Source organism: Podospora pseudoanserina, chromosome 1, assembly GCF_035222485.1.
Source record: "Podospora pseudoanserina strain CBS 124.78 chromosome 1, whole genome shotgun sequence".
NCBI classification, from domain to species: domain Eukaryota; kingdom Fungi; phylum Ascomycota; class Sordariomycetes; order Sordariales; family Podosporaceae; genus Podospora; species Podospora pseudoanserina.
In genome coordinates, this window is record NC_085920.1 from 4042574 (window position 1) to 4060627 (window position 18054).

Genomic DNA, 18054 nt, shown 5'->3' on the forward strand with positions numbered 1-18054 from the left:
GTCATCGTTATCGCACGCTGCCACCAGGCACCTGCCCCACTCCCCCGCCAATCAAGATCCCTGTCTCTCCGGCTGCTTCTCATTCGCGACGCGCTTTCACCTTCATCTCTCACAGACAACTCACCAAGCGTCCATCTGCTGCAGAGGGACAGGCACACCAATAATTAGCCAGTGTCGGGCACATTGGGATACGGGATTGATCTTGGGCATCCAGATTTCATAGGGAGAAGCGGGGTTGAGAACTTTCAGCTTTGCGCTCGTCTCCTGATTCGCGAATGAGCATCACCATCATCTGAAAGGCAAGCGGCAGTCCCGCTCTTCTTCTGCCTTTCATTCATTCTGTCTTTCCTCAGTTGGAAAGAGCGAGCACCTCACCCTCCTACTTCCATCTCCTTCTATTCCTGTCGAGCTCATCTCAGTGGGGTGCCTTCCTCAGCGACTTATCAAACTCAAAAACAAAGAACTTTCTCACTCGACATGGCAAGCGCGACAACTCCAACCGCCTCACCCCCAAAGCCGCCCCGCCACGAATCACCAGCCAAGAGAGCCGAATCGCCCCTTCCATCTCCTTCTCTACACTCGGAGCAGGCAGAATCAGACATCCTACCTCATAGTCCTCTGAAGTCTGTGGCCTACAAGAGGATGGCAGATACTCAGAGCAGTATCCCCAAGCCGCCAGGCACCACCAGAGTCGCTCAGGTCAAGACACCAGAACCGCGCATTCTCAAGGAGCGTTCCAACGGGAACATTGCTGAAAGATCGCCCAGCACACCTGGACACCTGGCGCCCTTTGACTGGGAAGAATTTGAGGCTCGCTATCAGGAGGCTCTTGCCAAAGCGAACGGGGAGGAGCAAGAGTTGTTGGCTGAGTTTGAGAACCTAATCAAAGAACGTTTACTCGTCTCACCCTTTCATTTGATGACCATGAATAACTAACGTCCCCTGCAGTTCTTCAATGTCTGGGCATCATCAGCTTCCGTGCATGATACCGAACGGGGAGTCAAGCGACTTCAGACAAGAGAGCGATATGTGAAGATTGCTGAGCAGAATTTGGCGCAGAAGAAGAAACACCGTAGGTTTGGCTGGAATGAGATGGTCTTTGGACTTTTCACTAACACGTTTCCACAGTCACCGAGGTGGTGCGCGCATTTCAAAGTGCCCTGGCGCTCCTGAGTCAGAACTAGACCGGTCATCCAGCAAACCCTAGCAAAGCGGATGATTTGATGACGACACGAACATGTCTCTTCTTTCGGGCAGCAAGCAGCATCACATGATATTGAGGACGGGCGTTTCGGTTGGGTTGGGTGATTTCTAGCTGTGAGGACGGAACTCTGGTAATACATGATTCTTGAGCAATTCCAATCAAGTTGCTCCAACAAGTCCTTCTTGCTCCCCTCATCCACCAGCAGCCAACAAGAATCACCAGCACTTTCTGGCCAGTGCATTTTATTCGACTTTCATCAAAAACATCTCGAAAACACGCCTTGCCAGCATCCACCGATTACTTCGACTGCCCAAGATTGGGTTGGGCGCAGCGCACGTGATCACGCGCGCGACCAGCCAAATTCACTCTCTTGGCCGCCAATCCACCCAATCTCAACGCTGCTCATTCTGCTCACGCCAAAATGGCGGGCACCTCAATCCAGGTCCCGACAATCAGTCAGGTTTGTCTTTGTTGTCTGTTTCTCCCGTGGTGCAATTCAATCGCTAACACTATCCTAGGCTGATATGCTTGCCTTCCACGAACAACATTTCGCTCAATTCGCGACAGCTCACTTCCACTCCCAATTCCTCCGACCTTCCCTCGATGACCAGGAACCCATCCCATCCCATGAACAAGAAGAAGAATACTATTACGAGGAAGAAGAGGACGATGGACTCGGCTACTATCCCGACGGCGTCAAGCGCACCCTGACCGACGAGCAAATCGCCATCTTCAGGCACTCGGAGCTTGAGGCTCTGCGTCGCGGCAGACAGCCTCCCAAGCCGCAAGGGGTCACCGCTACACTGGCCGAAGACCTCTCCGAAGGCGAGATATCATCGCCGGCGCCAGTCGTCACCGCAAAAAAGAACAAGAAGCGGAAACGCAACAACAAGAACAAGAATGTTGGAGAGCCGCCGATGGATCTGCGCAAGCGAACATGGGACGTGGTAGACAAGGGCCTTGCCAGCCTCGACTACGGTGAAGAAGAAACCCAGCAGCCAGCACAAGCCAGCACAGCACAGCGTCGTCAGATCTCATACGACGATTGAGACACAGCCATCCAGTCTCTCACTCTTCACCAAGTCAGCCAGTCGCTCGACACGCCAAACAATGACAATGAAAATGTAAGTTGCAACATTTCCTTCCCATTCTATCACACTTTCATGATGAGATCAATCGTATCGTCATCCTTAGCCGGAAATCTGGCCGGGGTGGTGGCCCTGTTCCCCATAGAGCTTGAGTCACTTCTCTTGAGTTGGAACATGTCGAGTCATAATCTTCTCTCTGACAATCATCGTTCACACACCACATTATTATTCTTCACTTGTCCGGATAGCTGCTAACGACTGTTCTCAGAAAACAAAAAACAACGAAGAATACGGGGAAGAGGTGTTGGACATGAAGGAATACGAGAAGTGGAATGTCAAAAAGGATACGAGAATTGGTGGAGAAAGCCAAAGGAATACGAGAAGCAGCGGTGTTGGAGGCGTTGAGGTGATGAAGAGAAAAGGTGACGAGGAGAAGTGTTGAGAAGAGAGAAGCGATGAAGGGGAGAGGCGATGAGGAGACATGACGAGAGGTGATTAGGAGGTGAGGTGTTGGGGAGGGGAGATGGCAATGGTTCAAGTGGTGGAAAGGGGAATGGCCAAGGGAATGGAAAGGGAAATGGTCAAGAGAATGGGTCAAGGGAATGGGTCAAGGGAGAGGGTCGTCATTGAGCAATGGAGTTTTGAGGTTTTGCTGTGGGAATAGGAAAGGGCATGGTCTGGAGTTTTGGAGTTGGTGGGAGGATATTTTGGAAAGTTCACGCATCAAAAAAAGATGGTGGACGGGGAGGCAAGAACCTCAAGTGGTAGTCATCAAAAATAACCTTGGCCCACCAACCTTGTGAATAGCTTGCATGTTATGTGATGGCGAATTGTGATGTGTGACTATATGTGAGGTAACATGAACAGTATCAATTTATGTCTTGGTTGCCTCCAAAGTGAAAAAATATAAGAGTGTGCAAGGATGCGTGGGAGCCAAGATCTGAACAATACCCATAACGTATACCAAGAGGAGGTTGTCTTCATCCCATACATCACTGACACGAACCGAAAACATATAGAAAAAAGACACTTGGTGTTCCCTCAGTATGTATCTAACTTTGCGATCCCCCATCATACCAGTACCCAAAACCCAAAGAGCAAAAACGAGTCCCCAGGGGTATATAAAGACCTTTCCCATCCAGCCCAACCCATCCAATCCCACCATCCCATGAAACCCAACCCTTGATATCCCAACATCTTTATTTCTCCCCAGCCCCAGCCCCAGCAGCCACTGCCGCTGCAGCCCTCGACCCCCTAGCCAATAACCTCTTATACAACTCCAACATCCCCACATCCCACCCCTTATTCTCCCCCCCTCCTCCCACAGTCTGTACACACCCACCAATCTTCCCCCTCAAAAACTCCTCCAACTTGGCAGTATTAAACTGCTCCCCGTACACCATCCTCGCCCCTGGCACCACCTTGACTTCCAACCCCTCCCCCCCCTGCCCCCCATCCTCAACCCTCAGTCTGATCACCGCCTCCACCCTCGTCTGCAACGGCACTAAAACCAACGAACTCACCACCGCTATCGACCCATCATCATTCACGACCGTCGTGGGAAACGTCAGGTTGAGCAACCTGACATAGTTCGCCACTGTGCAAGACTTGTCCCAGCCATCTTTTACAATTTGAAGAATCGTCTTGACGTTGGTGGTGGGTTGAGGTAGGGAGCGGATGCGATCCCGAATAGACTGCAAGAAAAACTCTCGCTCGGGGGTGAGGGGGGTGGTATTGGGTTCGCGCTTGTCGGCTATATACCACAGGTCGATATTACTCTGCGGACCAGGCCGGTGGTTGGGTTGGGGAAAAGAGGCAATGTCGAGGACGAGTTCGATTTGGCGCTTGTACGTCAGGGAGATTTTGGTGCCGGATATATTGGCGAGGGCCCAGCCGGTGGTTTTTTCGATTTTGTCGGTTCGTGCTGAAGGGTGTTAGTATGATATGACTGGAGGCAATGGCAAGGGGGAAATACCTTTGAGTTTGCTGATTTCTTCTGATGACCAGCCCCGGCATTCCTCCCGGATTTTGTCTGCTTCTTTAATATCACCCAGGCACTGCTGTTTCTGTGCTGTCAGGGCTTCAATGCCAGAGTTGGAGACCTCAAGCTGGGCTTTCAGCTCAGCAATCTTGCGCTGCTTCTCCTCGAGGCCCTCATCAAGGGAGATCAACTCAGCACGGGCCTCCTCCAGCTCAGTAGGGTCACAATCGGCCATTTCTTGAGCCACAGCCTCAAGGGTCTCATGCTCCTTTTCCAGCTCCTCAGCCCGCTTGATCATATCAGGCAGCACCGAAGAAAGCAACTCCTGCTGCCTGGCCAAAAGCTTCTCATCATCATCCATCCCCTCCGCAATCTTGACCAGACCCTCCTTCAGCCCATCCTGCAGCTTCATCCGCCATTCATACCACATCGCCTTGCTCAGCAGCCTAGCATGCGTCTTGACGTTCTTGAACTGATTGTCCATCAACACTTTGAACTCAGGAGTAGCAGTCATGTACTCCCTGAACAGCGGTGGGTTCTCCTCAAAAGTCTCCGACTCAATCTCCCTCACAATCCTACGCCCTTCACTGATATATTTCTTCAGCTCCCGACACGAGTGCTGATACAGCTCCAAAGTAGGCACCGTACATGCACCCGCAACGACACACTTCTCCAAAGACAAATCCTCCTTCCCGTCCGCCGTCAAGCTCAACCTCGTCTCCCCCGGCGCAACAGTATGCCTCCTCTTGGTGGTAGTCAACTCCATAAACCTGATACTTGTCAGGTTCAAAAAATCCTGCAAATGTATCCGATCCCCATCATCATCATCCCTCCGCACAAGCGCATCCACATCCCCCGTGGCAGTGTGATCATAAAAGTTAAAAGTATTCGTCGCCTGATCATCAAAAACCGACCTAAGCCTCCCCTGGTGATTCGGCGTGCCCGCCACCCTGACAGGCGAACTAGGCACAGCCGGGGTGATCGTAGCAGTATCCTCCTCCCCTCTGGCAGCACTCCTCGTCTTCCTCCCCGTAGTAGTCTCAGCCTTAGTCGGCGGCGACCCCAACCTCACATTCTTCACCGGGCTCCCCTGATGTCCCTTCAACCTCTTCACCCCATCAATCACCTCCGAATCCTCCCCCGCATCATCCACATCCAACTCAGCCGGCCTCTTCCCCAGCAGTCCCCTCGCGCTCCCTGGCATAAGACTCTTCCTCCCCGCCAACGGGTTCTTCTTCTTCTTTGTCGGACTCAGGTTCTGAATCATCTCTCTAAGATTGAGCGTGATCTCACGGTCGCCGTCCGCCTCCCGCTCCAGGATCAACCTGCTATTTTCCTTTTCTGCCTCATCTCTGAGTTCCTGGTCGACTTCCGCTTCCATGGCGCGGGGGTCGGCAAAAGCCACGGTGCGACGGGCGCTGCTTGGCTCGCTAGGCACAAATTCAGCTGCTGAGTCTTGGAGGGAGTCCCTACGATCGAAGATCTCGGCCACGCGTGGTGAGCCCAAGCCAGGTCTGTCAGCACCGACGCCGGAAAGGCGCCTGCCTTGGGGTGTGAGGACCACACGGGGGGTACTGATGCCTGTGCTCGGGTCTTGGTGGAAGAGCCTCCCCTTGCCGACGGAGCGAGGTGTCGTTTTTGGTGGTGAGGCATCACGGACTGGCGAACTGCTTCCAATCATTGAGGGGGGTGTCTTGGTAGCAGGGACAGTATTCCTCGCAGGAGAAGGTGTCTTTCGTGCAGGAGACTCTCTCCTCGGAGGGCTCCTCGTGGGTGAAGGCGTCCTTCGTTCAGGGAAGTCACTTGCTGGGGACTTCCTCGTGTTTCGAACCGGCGAACTTCTGACAGGAGAGCTCCGAACCGGTGAGCTATTACGGGCCAGGCTCTTCGCAGGCAGCTCTTTCTCGGGACTTCGCACAGGAGAGCTCTCGAAAAGAGGGGCGCCAGGCATGCTGTGACGGAGACCCTTCCCTCGGAATGCAGAAAGCCCCAGAGTATCGTTATTGTCTTGGGATGCTGTTTCCTGTGTTGACGGCGTGAGAGATGGATACACAACATCTGGCTCATCAGCCTCCAGTTCCATCACCCTCTTGGCCGCTGACCGTGCCTCTTCAGGTGAGGCAGGCTTCAGGATGCCGCCTACCGCCATGGTCTCGTCCATGGCCACAGTCTGTTCAAACACATCGTGCTCTTCCTGTGGTTGTGAAGTAGCCAAAATGCCGCCGACAGCTGCAGTCATGTCCATATCCATGCCGTCATCTTCGGCTGCCAGAGTTCTTCGGCGGCCTAGAGCAGAGCCTGCATTAGGGGCACCCTTAGATAAAAGCCCACCAATCGCAGAAGTAAACTCCATGGACATGTCTTCGAGCTCGTCAATGTCCGTTGCGCCACCGATAGACATTCTGCCTTGTCGGATACCGCCAACTGCCGTGGTAAATTCCATAGTTTGATCACCCAGTTCATCGGCATCCTGCTGCAGCGCAAGTGGTTTGACTGATTTCCGCCGATTTTGGGCTTGGGCCTTGCCAAGAATCCCACCGAGAGCCTTAGTCACGTCCATCGACATGTCCTCATCCATATCCATTTCCACATCTTCATCCTGGTTGTTGCTCTGAGACCTTCCTGGCTGTGACTGAAGAATACCACCCACGGCTTTGGTCATATCCATACCCATATCGTCATCCATGTCCATCTCAATCTCGAACCCTTGATCTCGCTGTTGTTGAGCATCAGGAGTTGGTGGTGGCATATGTTGGCGGATAATCTGCGTGGTAGTCTCCGTCTGAGATAGTGGCTTCCTCCCCCAACCGGCAAACCCAGCAATAACCTCTTCATCCTCGTCAATCCGTTGAGTAGCAGCAGCGCGCTGTTTCGCGAGCCGCAGATTCTCGTCCAAGCTGTCGGTTGAATTGTTACTGTCAAACGCAGACACGCCGGAGGTCATGGATGCGACTGAAGCAGAGGTCATTTCTTCGGCTTCTACAGTCATAACGGTGCCGTCGTCGTCCGAATCACTAGAACCAGACATTTCCTCCGTCTCCACCTCATCGATATCGTCGGCATGTTCCATGTCGGAATCGTACACGGTGGAAGCGATGGTATCGTCGTCCCCGTAGAGTGACCCCACGCCCGAACTCCGTTGTTGGTTTCGTTGGTGCAGTGCTCGTTGATCGGCTGGAGACTCGGCATCATGGTCGTCGATGTGGTCTGGGGGTGTTGATGGAGGGTCTGAATCGGGCTCTTGGTGATGGTGCGATGCCGCTGTAGCGGTTGTTGCATCCTGGTTCTCGTCCACTACTTGGAAGGTGTGTAGTGTCGCCTCAGCAGCAAAGGATACCCGACGGTTGGCCAGTGACTTTCTGCGCGCCTCTCTCCTATCTTTGATCTCCTTCTCAATCTCGGCCCGTTCTCTTTCCTCCCTTTCCCGGGCTGCAGCTTGTTGTTCCTCCTCAGTTCGCAGCGCTACCTTTGTTCCGGCACTTTCGTTGCTCAGGGGAGCTTCTCTTGGTTTGAAGGTTGGAATTTCTGGAAGGACGGGGATCGTGGGTTTCAGAATTGATCTTGGTGGTGGTCCAGATGGTATGGCAAGGGACTAAAAACAAGTCAGTCAAGCTCGGATGTCTACCATTACAATACATACTGCTCTGCGGTTCCCATTCCCGTTCTTCAAGATGTCGAGACTACCCGGGCCCAAACTCTTGCTCCTAGACTTTTTGCGAGTGGCCCCAATAGCGCTGCCAACGTCAAGTGTTGCATTCTCTCTGTCGCCTCTTGAAGGTCCGACGCCAATCGACTTACGCGACCGGCGCGTTGCCGGCAATGTGGCATCGCCTTGCGACGACATGGCTACGAATTGGTATATCGCAGGTTGACCGAGATTGTTATGGTGCCTGCGACCAAACTTCAGGTGATGTTCATGTGTGAATAGCTGGTGGTGGAGTGGGACGCGACAGATGGGCTTCTGGGTTGAATTCTGGAAACCGCGTCACACGGGTGACATCTCGTCGCAGAGGGGCACTCTGGAGCTGTTGACCCTAGCCTCTGCTGGCATTGGCCAGGCTGATGCCCAAGTAAATAAACCTAAACCGTCGAGCCCCACTCTGCCTAAAGGTGTGGCTAGTGCTGGCGGCGCCTTGCCATTTTGACCCACATCTGGCGCACAGCTGGTGTGGCTGGTGCCCATCACACTTTTTGGCCCTCCCAAAAATCAATCACCAACTAGCAAAATTCTGGGGCCTCGTTTTGTGAACTCCGACCGACCACCACTCCCACCTCGACAAAAGCACATCTTCGGCCCACGCCAGAACCAACAAGATGGCTACCGAGCTTACCGTCCAGAGCGAGCGTGCTTTTCAGAAGCAGCCGCATAGTGAGTTTCTCTTCTGCGAAAATAAGCCTGCAACCAAAGTCGAAAAGAACACGGTCGAATTGGAAAGTGGGCGATAAGGAAGCGATGAAGCTGACCCGTGATGTTCTCCAAAAGTCTTCCTCAACTCCAAGACCAAGGTCAAGACCACCAGACCTGGCAAGGGCGGCCGCAGATGGTACAAGGACGTTGGTCTGGGTTTCCGCACCCCCACTGCTGCCATTGAGGGCCAGTACATCGGTACGTGATATCACCGAACAAACAAGACGCGCTCGCTCCTCCTCCTCTTCGAAATCATGATCAACCACCGATTTATTCAACTGAACGAAACACGATAATCCTTCGACGATGACGAATCCTGCTGCGACTGCGAGAGGAGGGGCGAGAGCGATATTGCGAATATGGGACCGAAATTAACTGGCTTCTCTCTGCAGACAAGAAGTGCCCCTTCACCGGCCAGGTTTCCATCCGTGGCCGTATCTTGACCGGCACCGTCGTCTCCACCAAGATGCACCGCACCATCATCATCCGTCGCGAGTACCTCCACTACATCCCCAAGTACTCCCGTTACGAGAAGCGCCACAAGAACCTCGCCGCCCACGTCTCTCCCGCTTTCCGTGTTGAGGAGGGCGACCAGGTTACCGTTGGCCAGTGCAGACCTCTCTCCAAGACTGTACGTTGCGAACACCCGACATCGATCCGAACGATTACACGGTGACTAACAGATTTGGGATTCTAGGTTCGGTTCAACGTTCTCCGCGTCCTTCCCCGCACCGGCAAGACCGTCAAGTCTTTCCAGAAGTTCTAAACGGTTGGGTTTCGAATTCCATTAGGCATATCTGGCGTGGTTTGCTTTGAGGGCTTGGGCTTTTTCGAGACAATTTGGGACGGCCGGCAGGAAAATATGAACAAGCGATGAACTTATTCTCTTTCCGGGAGGCGCGCACATTATGCCCGATTTCTACATGTGATTGTGGAAGTCATAGGAACAGTTCTGAAAAACTGAATTGAAATCCGCCAATAAACTTGACAACAGCACAAGTCTGGCTATGATACCCAAAAAAATCGGAAGATGACCGACCCTCTTGGTTTGCGGATTTAAACGACTTGGACTGGCCTGGCTGGAGCCGTGGGGGGGGGGGAAAACCGAGTGCTCTCCTTGGGGGGGAGTGAGTCCGCGCATAGCTAGTGATCCGCCTGAATTGATGTCATGAAAGTAGCCGTGTCCTGGAACTATCATCGTGCTCGTGAAAGCCAGAGGAAAGTGCGTGAACGATCAAGATTTCAGCCACACCCAGTCGTCAAGGTGCTTGATAGCTGACCGGCCGGTCGAATTGGAACAGTAGAATGGATCCATGCTACTAATTTCTTGGATGGTGCCCGTCTGCTAAAGAGTACTCTCCTATGTAGAAGGATGGTATACATTGATACTAACCCTTTGTTAGAAACCGGCACTGTTAAATAGTATCCAAGAAAGCCTCGAGGGGATATGAAAACTCGTTGGATGGAGGGTCCTGAGCAGCAGAAATCAATACTTGATATGATATGTCTGACCTGTTCCGAATACATAAACACCAACAGCTTCAACACCACTTGGCACATAAATCGTCGAGCCTGTCAGTCACGTCAACCCCAAAATATCTTTTTGCTCAGTGATATCAATTATCATCACCCTCTTACAAAACCCTACAGAAAAAAAGCTACCCACCTACGCCTAACCCTCCTCAATGGAAAAAAACCCCTCCTCCTTTTTAAGAGCCAGATTTCTCAATTTCGCTAGGTAGTAATTCCCATCCCAATACAAAAACAACAAGTACACACATCCTAACAAAACTTTATTCCAACCCCCATCAAGACCCTGCTCACCCCTCCTGAAACGCCTCCCCAAAAGCCCCTCCCCCAATGTCATCATCCATCACCAAATCATCCCCCTCCTCCCCCCCTCCAACCCCCACGCTCCCACTCTCATAACTAGCCAGCGCATCCCCCGCCGTATCCAAATCTCCCATCGAACTAAAGTCGTTCCCGTCCGGACTGGCCCCAAACCCCGATCCTCCTACCACACCCATCCCCGGCGTCGGCGCAGCAGAAGGCGGTTTGCTAGGCGGGATGATCCCCCCTCCCGTCGTCGTGGTAGAAGGAGCACCTCCCCCAGGAGGAACAACAACCCACTCCCCACTTCCCGTCCCCTGATCCGGTGCCGTGGTCGTGGTCGTCGGGAGTTGTGGTTGTTGCAGTTTACCAGCATCCTCCATCTTTGTATCCCCCCCCGCAGGCTGTGAAGTAACAGTATTAGGGTGGGCAGATGGGTGGCCAACATTGTTATTGTTGGCAGGTGTGCCAACATCAGACCCCGTACCCGACAACCCCCCCGGTTGGGGAGTAGGAAAACTGTTCATAGGAGTAGACGTGCTCGAAAACCCAGAGTGCATCTGATCCAGCAAACCAGCCGCCGTGCCACCCATGTCGATATCACTATCCCCAATCAAAACCCCGCTAGCCTGAGAGCCATTGTGTGACGGGTCGCGAGAAAGCCCAACCGCCTCAGGGACAAGCCCCTGCGGTGGCGCGATAATCTCCGGCTCAGGAGCAAGCTGCTGATAACCACCATCCTGAACCCTGCTGACTTCAGGGACGGTGATCGCCTTGGTGCCGAGCAGCTTCTCAACATCGGCCGTAATCTCCTCGATCGACCGGGATGGTTTCTTGTTGTAGCTCTCCTCCTCCTCCTCACCCTCCACTCTACCCTCAAGCCGCCAGGGCTCACTCCCCACCCCCTGAGTAGCAGCCCTCAGCTCAGCCTCAGCATCCCTAATCGCAGTATTCTGCTTAAACTCTCCCATCCTCTTCTCATGCTGCGCCTTTAATTTCTGAATCTCGGCCTGAACCTCCGCAATCTTAGCCTGAGCTCTCTCCCGCATCTTGTCAGCCAACCCTGGCTCAAGACGCCCGGTATAAGGCTTCTTAGGCAACTGCTCCAAAACATCCCCACTCTGCGCCTCAAAAATCCCCTCCGTAAGCGAAGCGAGCGCGCCCTTCTTCCCAAGCCCAAGATCAGAAACCTCCAGCTGCCCAATCCGATATGGCGACGACAAAATCTCCTCCATCCACTCATGATTCTGCTGGTACCGATGCATGCTCATCTCCCGAGGACTCAAGTGATCAAACATATCACCCCGATGAACATCCTCGTCATCATCCAGCGCCCCATCAGCACTCGGATACCCAGCACCCATCGGGTGTCCCGGCTGGGCCTGTTGCCCCCGTCTCTTAGACGGGGGCTGGCCAGGCCCGCCCGGTCCACCAAGATATGCCGTCCGAGTGTTCATTGGCTGCTGTTGCATTGGCGGCACATAAATCGACTGTCCGCGCTGAGGGAAGGGAATCTGCGGCCAGTTGACGCGATCAGACAGCATAAACTCCTTGCGAACAATCTGCCCCAGCTGAAAAAGGTGTTGACGGTTGTTCATGATCGACTGTATTTGAGGCGGCACGCCAAAAGAACCGGTGGGGTATCTGTCTTGATTCTCGCTCGGGCCGTAGTGAACAATCCAAAGATTCGGGTCGATTTGGGGGGGGTTCGCGACCTGGGCATCACGGGCGTGAGCGAGGCGAAACCGTCTTCGAGAGTGCATGGTGATCTGCTCGCCGGCGCGCCAGCCGCACTTTTGGAAGTAAATCTCAAGAACCTAGACTCATTGTTAGCCATATTGCACCCATAACAAAACTCCTCGTCTAGAACAAGGGAGAGGCATCCGTACCAAACCATTGTTGAGGGGGTTGCTGAGCATAACCTCAGGAGAGGCCCAGTAGTATCCGTCGCTCGAGAACTCGTTTCCGCGGCGGGCAGTCGGTTGCCACATGAGAAAGATAGTGCTGTCCGCGGGGCAATCGAGGTAGGTCCAGTAGAAGGGCGCCTTATCCCGGGCGATGCTGGGAGCCTGCATCAACCATTTTGTCACATCGTTCAGTTCGACCCTGGACATCAAAGGATAGCGGAATGTCGAAATCAGGTGGACATGCGGCAGCTATCAATCGCAAGTATTAACAAACATGGCTCTACCAGATTTGCGACGGGAATATTGGAACGGGCAAATACACACCAAGTCCTGGTGGACATTGTGACTTGGGTCGGACATTGTGAAAGGCTATGATGTCGTTGAAAATGCTGAATATTCAGGCAAAGCGGAGTCGAAGCGACCAATGCAGTTGGCCCTATGGCCGGGGTTATTCTGCGGTAGAATTCGGTTACGATGCGGATAATCTGGTGTTGCGCGACGAGCTCTGGTCGAGTTTGCGACCGCGCTTTTCCTGTCGCGGATTGGAGGTTGACTTTGGCTGATTGACTGCTTTACACTCGCGCCCAGGAACTGTTGCCAGTGGCCCACCAGCCAGAGTGATGGACCGTGCATCACCTAGCTCGACCCACCCGTTGCCAGGCACTGCCAAGACAATGGCCGTCCATCCACGTGACTACCATCACTCAAAGCACCAGGTATACTTCACATTCATCACACACGTCATACCTCTCTCATATTCAAGGCTAAAATAGTTTGTTGAATCAGAAAATCATAAAATTCATTGCTTGACAACTGCGGTATCTAATCTCAGGCTCCGTTCCATACGAAACATTCACGAGCTAACTATCCATCTAAATAAGCAGCCCGCATCAGCCTTTTGTTGTTGCCAATGTCCCTTCCCATTAATCCATGCTCCAGTTTTATATTTATGCTTGGTAAGTAGAAGCAGAGACGTTGCCTCCTCTGCCGGTCCAGTTGACGTGGATATCTTGCCCCTCGGGGTACTTGGCCGTGGCAGCCTCGGGCTTGATTCTGAAGGTGTGGGCACCGAAGTAATCACGCTGAGCCTGGAGGAGGTTGGCGGGCAGGTCTTTGGTTCTGTAGCCATCAAACCACGACAGGGCAGTGGAGAAAGAGGGGATGGGGAGACCAAGGAGCGAGGCCTTGGAGACGACGTCTCTCCAGCCGGGCTGAGCCTTGTGGATGGCCTTGTTGAAGAAGTCGTCAAAGAGGAGGTTCTCAAGGTCGGGGTTGTTGCGATAGGCGGCGGTGATGTCCTTGAGGAAGACGGAGCGGATAATACAGCCACCACGCCACATGAGGGCAATGGAGGGCTTGTTGAGCTTCCAGCCGTACTCCTTGGCCGCCTCCTGCATGAGCATGAAGCCTTGGGCGTAGGAGATGATCTTGGAGGCATAGAGGGCCTGCTCGAGGTCCTCGAGGAACTGCTCCTTGTTACCCTCGAAGGTGGTGGCACGGCCAACAAACTCGAGCTTGGTGGAAGCCTTGACACGCTCCTCTTTGATGCCAGACAGGCAGCGAGCGAGCACAGACTCGGCAATGAGGGTGACGGGCATGCCCAAATCCAGGGCGTTGACAGCAGTCCACTTGCCGGTACCCTTCTGGCCGGCCTTGTCGAGGATCTTCTCGACGAGAGGCTTGCCATCCTCATCGTTGAAGTACATGATGTCCTTGGTGATCTCGATCAGGAAAGAGTCGAGGACACCGTTGTTCCACTTGGTGAAGGTGTCACCAATCTCCTTGCTAGACATGCCGAGACCGCGCTTCATGATATCGTACGCCTTTGTTCTGACTGTTAGCCCCCTGATTCATAGCTGACCTGCCTTTGGATTTGGCCTTGGCTTTGCAGAACAACATACCTCACAGATCAACTGCATGTCACCGTACTCGATACCGTTGTGCACCATCTTGACGTAGTGACCAGCACCCTCGTCACCAACCCACTCACAGCAAGCCTCACCACCGCTCTTGGCAGCAATGCTCTGGAAGATGTCCTTGATGAAGGGCCAGGCTGACTCATCACCACCGGGCATGATGGAGGGGCCGTAGCGGGCACCCTCCTCACCACCGGAGACACCGGCACCGACGAAGCGGAGACCCTTGGAGGCAAGGTACTTTGTTCTCCGGTTGGAGTCGGGGAAATGTGAGTTACCGCCATCGATGATGATGTCACCAGCCTCGAGAAGGGGAAGGAGGGTCTCGATCCAGTCATCGACAGCCTTGCCGGCCTGGACGAGAAGCATGATGCGGCGGGGGCTCTTGAGCTTCTTAACGAACTCCTCGGTAGAGTGAGCGCCGACAATGCTCTTGCCCTTGGCCTCGTTGGCAAGGAAGCGGTCGACCTTGGAAACGGTACGGTTGAAAGCGCAAACGGTGAAGCCATGGTCGGCCATGTTCAGAATCAAGTTCTGGCCCCTTTTTTCACGCACAGTCAGCACATCTGCCCCCGGGGGCTGCTCTGGGGAACCGCCGGAGCTGGGTAGTAGACTTACATGACGGCCAGGCCGATGAGGCCGAGATCAGCACTTCCACCATCACTGTTAGCATTTCTTTGGGATTGGAGGTTAAGGAGGGAGCCAGCAGCGTTCACAACGCCGCCGACGTTGATATTCGCCAGGCGGGCGCTGAGGAGTGGGGACTCAGTAGGTGTAGATAGGCAAAGCACTCCGTCACCGGCAAAGCTGTTGTAGTAGAAAACGACAGGCGCATTGCACCGGCATTGGCTGGAGTGAGGCCATACCTCCTCTCTCTCTCGCACGCCGATGACTCGAGCACAGCGCAGATACGCCCCGACTTCCTGCTTTCTGGGTGACGGAGCGGGGAGGTGGGGTAAAGAGAACTTACACAGCGCCAGACATTGTGAAGGAAATCTGCGACAGGGGGAACGGTCAAGATGCAAAAGGTGAAGTTGTAGAGAGGTGCTGTCCGGAGCAGAATTGATGGAAGGGAGTAATCCTCAGCCAGGGGGATTTGTTATGGAGAAAGTCAGAGAGGGAGGGGAGAAATGGCGGACTGAATGACGAAACTTTTAAGAGGACCCGAGCTTTCGAGGTCGGAGGGGGAGGGTCATTGTTCAAGTGCGTGCAGCGGACAGAGGACAGCGGGACAGCGGGCAGCTTGGCCTGACGGGAGACTCCCAAACAGCGGATAATTTGACGTGGGGCTTACTCAGGCAGTTACCTCGACCATGACCATGACCGCCTCACGACCCAACTGAAATGAAAATGCCCGTAACGTGCCACCTCCTCCCGTCATACCTCTTCTTCTGAGCCCTTGGACACTGGGAAGCTTCCAGGTTGCCCCCAATGACTGGGATGTGCTCCCTTGCCTGGCCCCAGAAGGAGGGGACAACCCAGGAGGTGCCTTTGTATTTTTATCAGATCCTCCCAGTCGTCTGATGAAGCTATCGGTTTCGCCGCCCCGGAGCTTGGAGCTTGGGGGACCGTGGGGACTTGGCTTCTGTTCCACGATCCGCCATCGCGTGGGAATCAACTGGGCGGCTGGACCGAGTGACAAATCCCACCGTCGCTCGGGGCATCTCGACTGTGTAGCTTCTCATTGAGAGCAAGGTCCCGGGTTTTTGTTGGGAATCCTCGAGCCAAAGCAGACCCTACATACATCCTTTTCTTAGCCCGACACATACTGCTTCGGATTCATCAGCTTGTTGGTTTCGGAACACCAGTGCCCCCCAAGGTGCCGCTTGGGGGAAGCACGGCACAGACAACCGCAGACATTGACCCGCCGCGCGCATTTGGACGAACTTGAAGGTTCCGGCGCCGGATCCCACCAATGCCCACATTGACAGCAACCTCCGTCAGTCAGCCATGACCCACGGGAGCTTACCGCCCAGCTGCCGGACATATACGTTCCTGTCTATCAGCCTGGTTCGACATGCTGCTCTCTGTAGTTCAGATGATGAGAAAAACCTGGGATTGGACGGTCATCCACAATGTCAACTGTTCTTCCGCGGATACATCGGAGCTGATCATCTTCAAGACGAACCAGTTCAAGGAGATGTTACATCCACCGAGAACCACAGACCTTATAACAGCAAGCTTCTCACCACCGGCGACACTAGCCTAACAAATAAAAAGTGACACTGACAAGTCCGGTTCTTGAAGTGTTCGGTTGGCGCCCCCACGGTTTCGAGATCTGAGGCGAGTGGACTCCCCACCCAACGATGGCCTGCTGTCCGCAATGTTCTTACACAACAGCTTTCACCAAATTCCCGCAAAGCACTGGGGGCAACATTACTTCAAGAACCAGGGGACCGCTTTTTTCGACTTCAGGCTCTTCTTGCCATGAACCAATGGGAATTATTTCCCTCGAGTGAGAAAAAAACTGAACTCCGATCACTGTCCGTTCAAAGGTCCGGTGTTCGCAAGGGTAGAAGCAAAGGAAAAGTACAGCCCTTTCGCGCCTTTTGCTCCTCGCGCGCCGGTTTGTTAAGCCAAGCTGTCGCAAAAAAAAAACAAGGAGGGGTAGAAAAGACCCCTCCACTGCCATGACCCCTTGGTTGGGTGGGGTTATGTCGTGGGGCCCTTATTGGTTAAACAGACTGTGGATGATGATTAAGCTCCAACGTCCGACGTCGTCTATATTGTTTGGCCCAGAAGATCAATGATATCAGAACGGGCTTCACAACTCAAATATTATCCACAGTACAGATGAAGAATGGCAATTGCTACGAAACTGACACAGAATAGCTCTTAGCCAACCCTTTGAGGCAATGGCCATCACCTTGCCGCCTTAACTCCACAATGTGACGGCAGTCTTCAACTCAGTCAACCCTTGGCGATTGCCATCCAACATATCTCCGGATATTCTAAAGACATGACTGAAATATATGAGTACTAAAGGTTCCCAAAAAATAGAATCATGGTGGTGATAAATAGCACCAAGACTCCTTGGATGTTCTGAGACTTTGCAAACCATACTTACCGGAGATGCATTCCCCCACGGAGATATCAAAACCGCCGTGATGGAACCCTCTCTCCGTTGATATCTCCACTGTATGCCAATCCCAAGAATATCAACATAGCGCACGGCCATAAAATGAACTGTGCTTGTCCGCGGAAAGAGAACAAGAGCTCATCATTTTGCCTTGTCTACTACTCACTCTGTGAACCAAATGTGACACTTTGAGTTACCAAGCCAACCTCAAAGCCCTACCTCAAACGGGAGTTGACAGGTTTAGATATCGTCAAGATTTATATTCAAACTCTGAAAAGAGCATATGCAAACTGGTTATCATTCTTGGTTTTGACTTATAGCAGCAGCCATCTTCCCCAGGATGTGATAAAATTTAAGCTCTGGTGGATTAGGGAAAGGTATCAGCACTCACCCGCGACCCCATATCCAATCTCTGACGAAACTGGACCAGACAGCAGCGTCTACTTAAGATCTGATGACCCTGGGGAAAACAGGAGCGCTCGCTCACAATACTTCAAAAGAGCCCTCGCGAAATTGGGAACGACAGCGTCGTTCACCAACGATTTCTCAAATTAAAGCTTGGACGAACCTTCTTAAAAGTTGGGATGAGCACCTTCAAAATATAGTTGTATCACCAAAACGAAAAGTCTTCATGATCACAC

General features: G+C 53.2%; 6 protein-coding genes across 6 annotated transcripts; 3 read left to right on the forward strand and 3 right to left on the reverse strand.

The window, feature by feature from the left end:
- Positions 1 to 131: 131 nt before the first annotated feature.
- Positions 132 to 1184, forward strand: QC764_111690 (uncharacterized protein; the record flags this gene model as incomplete). Its single annotated transcript, XM_062942427.1, has 3 exons — positions 132 to 900; positions 949 to 1072; positions 1129 to 1184. The coding sequence occupies exons 1-3, from the start codon at positions 478 to 480 to the stop codon at positions 1182 to 1184; spliced, it is 603 nt and encodes a 200-aa protein (XP_062805375.1). The 5' UTR covers positions 132 to 477.
- Positions 1185 to 1625: 441 nt separating this feature from the next.
- QC764_111700 (uncharacterized protein) lies at positions 1626 to 2782 on the forward strand (the record flags this gene model as incomplete). Its single annotated transcript, XM_062942428.1, has 4 exons — positions 1626 to 1664; positions 1723 to 2230; positions 2261 to 2328; positions 2561 to 2782. The coding sequence occupies 4 exons, from the start codon at positions 1626 to 1628 to the stop codon at positions 2732 to 2734; spliced, it is 789 nt and encodes a 262-aa protein (XP_062805376.1). The 3' UTR covers positions 2735 to 2782.
- Positions 2783 to 3491: 709 nt separating this feature from the next.
- Positions 3492 to 8299, reverse strand: QC764_111710 (uncharacterized protein; the record flags this gene model as incomplete). Its single annotated transcript, XM_062942429.1, has 3 exons — positions 7914 to 8299; positions 4268 to 7865; positions 3492 to 4216 (listed from the first exon to the last, which is right to left on the reverse strand). The coding sequence occupies exons 1-3, from the start codon at positions 8115 to 8117 to the stop codon at positions 3492 to 3494; spliced, it is 4527 nt and encodes a 1508-aa protein (XP_062805377.1). The 5' UTR covers positions 8118 to 8299.
- A 119-nt stretch (positions 8300 to 8418) lies between these two features.
- Positions 8419 to 9912, forward strand: RPS11B (40S ribosomal protein S11-B). Its single transcript, XM_062942430.1, has 4 exons — positions 8419 to 8642; positions 8757 to 8879; positions 9074 to 9312; positions 9379 to 9912. The coding sequence occupies exons 1-4, from the start codon at positions 8588 to 8590 to the stop codon at positions 9445 to 9447; spliced, it is 486 nt and encodes a 161-aa protein (XP_062805378.1). The 5' UTR covers positions 8419 to 8587; the 3' UTR covers positions 9448 to 9912.
- Positions 9913 to 10501: 589 nt separating this feature from the next.
- QC764_111740 (uncharacterized protein) lies at positions 10502 to 12778 on the reverse strand (the record flags this gene model as incomplete). Its single annotated transcript, XM_062942431.1, has 3 exons — positions 10502 to 12328; positions 12401 to 12667; positions 12743 to 12778. The coding sequence occupies 3 exons, from the start codon at positions 12776 to 12778 to the stop codon at positions 10502 to 10504; spliced, it is 2130 nt and encodes a 709-aa protein (XP_062805379.1).
- A 587-nt stretch (positions 12779 to 13365) lies between these two features.
- On the reverse strand, positions 13366 to 16845 carry GND1 (phosphogluconate dehydrogenase (decarboxylating) gnd1; the record flags this gene model as incomplete). The annotated part of the gene is made up of 4 exons (XM_062942432.1): positions 15305 to 16845; positions 14953 to 15084; positions 14320 to 14875; positions 13366 to 14241 (listed from the first exon to the last, which is right to left on the reverse strand). Exons 1-4 carry the CDS (start codon positions 15316 to 15318, stop codon positions 13366 to 13368), a joined length of 1578 nt encoding a protein of 525 aa, XP_062805380.1. The 5' UTR covers positions 15319 to 16845.
- Between the last annotated feature and the right edge of the window lie 1209 nt (positions 16846 to 18054).

What these genes read in the sequence shown, in the direction of transcription:
- RPS11B (XM_062942430.1), top strand. Translation starts at nt 8,588, where the DNA reads ATGGCTACCGAGCTTACCGTCCAGAGCGAGCGTGCTTTTCAGAAGCAG. An exon ending in TTTTCAGAAGCAGCCGCATA is followed by an intron (nt 8,643 to 8,756) that starts GTGAGTTTCTCT and finishes GTTCTCCAAAAG; the next exon opens with TCTTCCTCAACTCCAAGACC. An exon ending in CATTGAGGGCCAGTACATCG is followed by an intron (nt 8,880 to 9,073) that starts GTACGTGATATC and finishes TTCTCTCTGCAG; the next exon opens with ACAAGAAGTGCCCCTTCACC.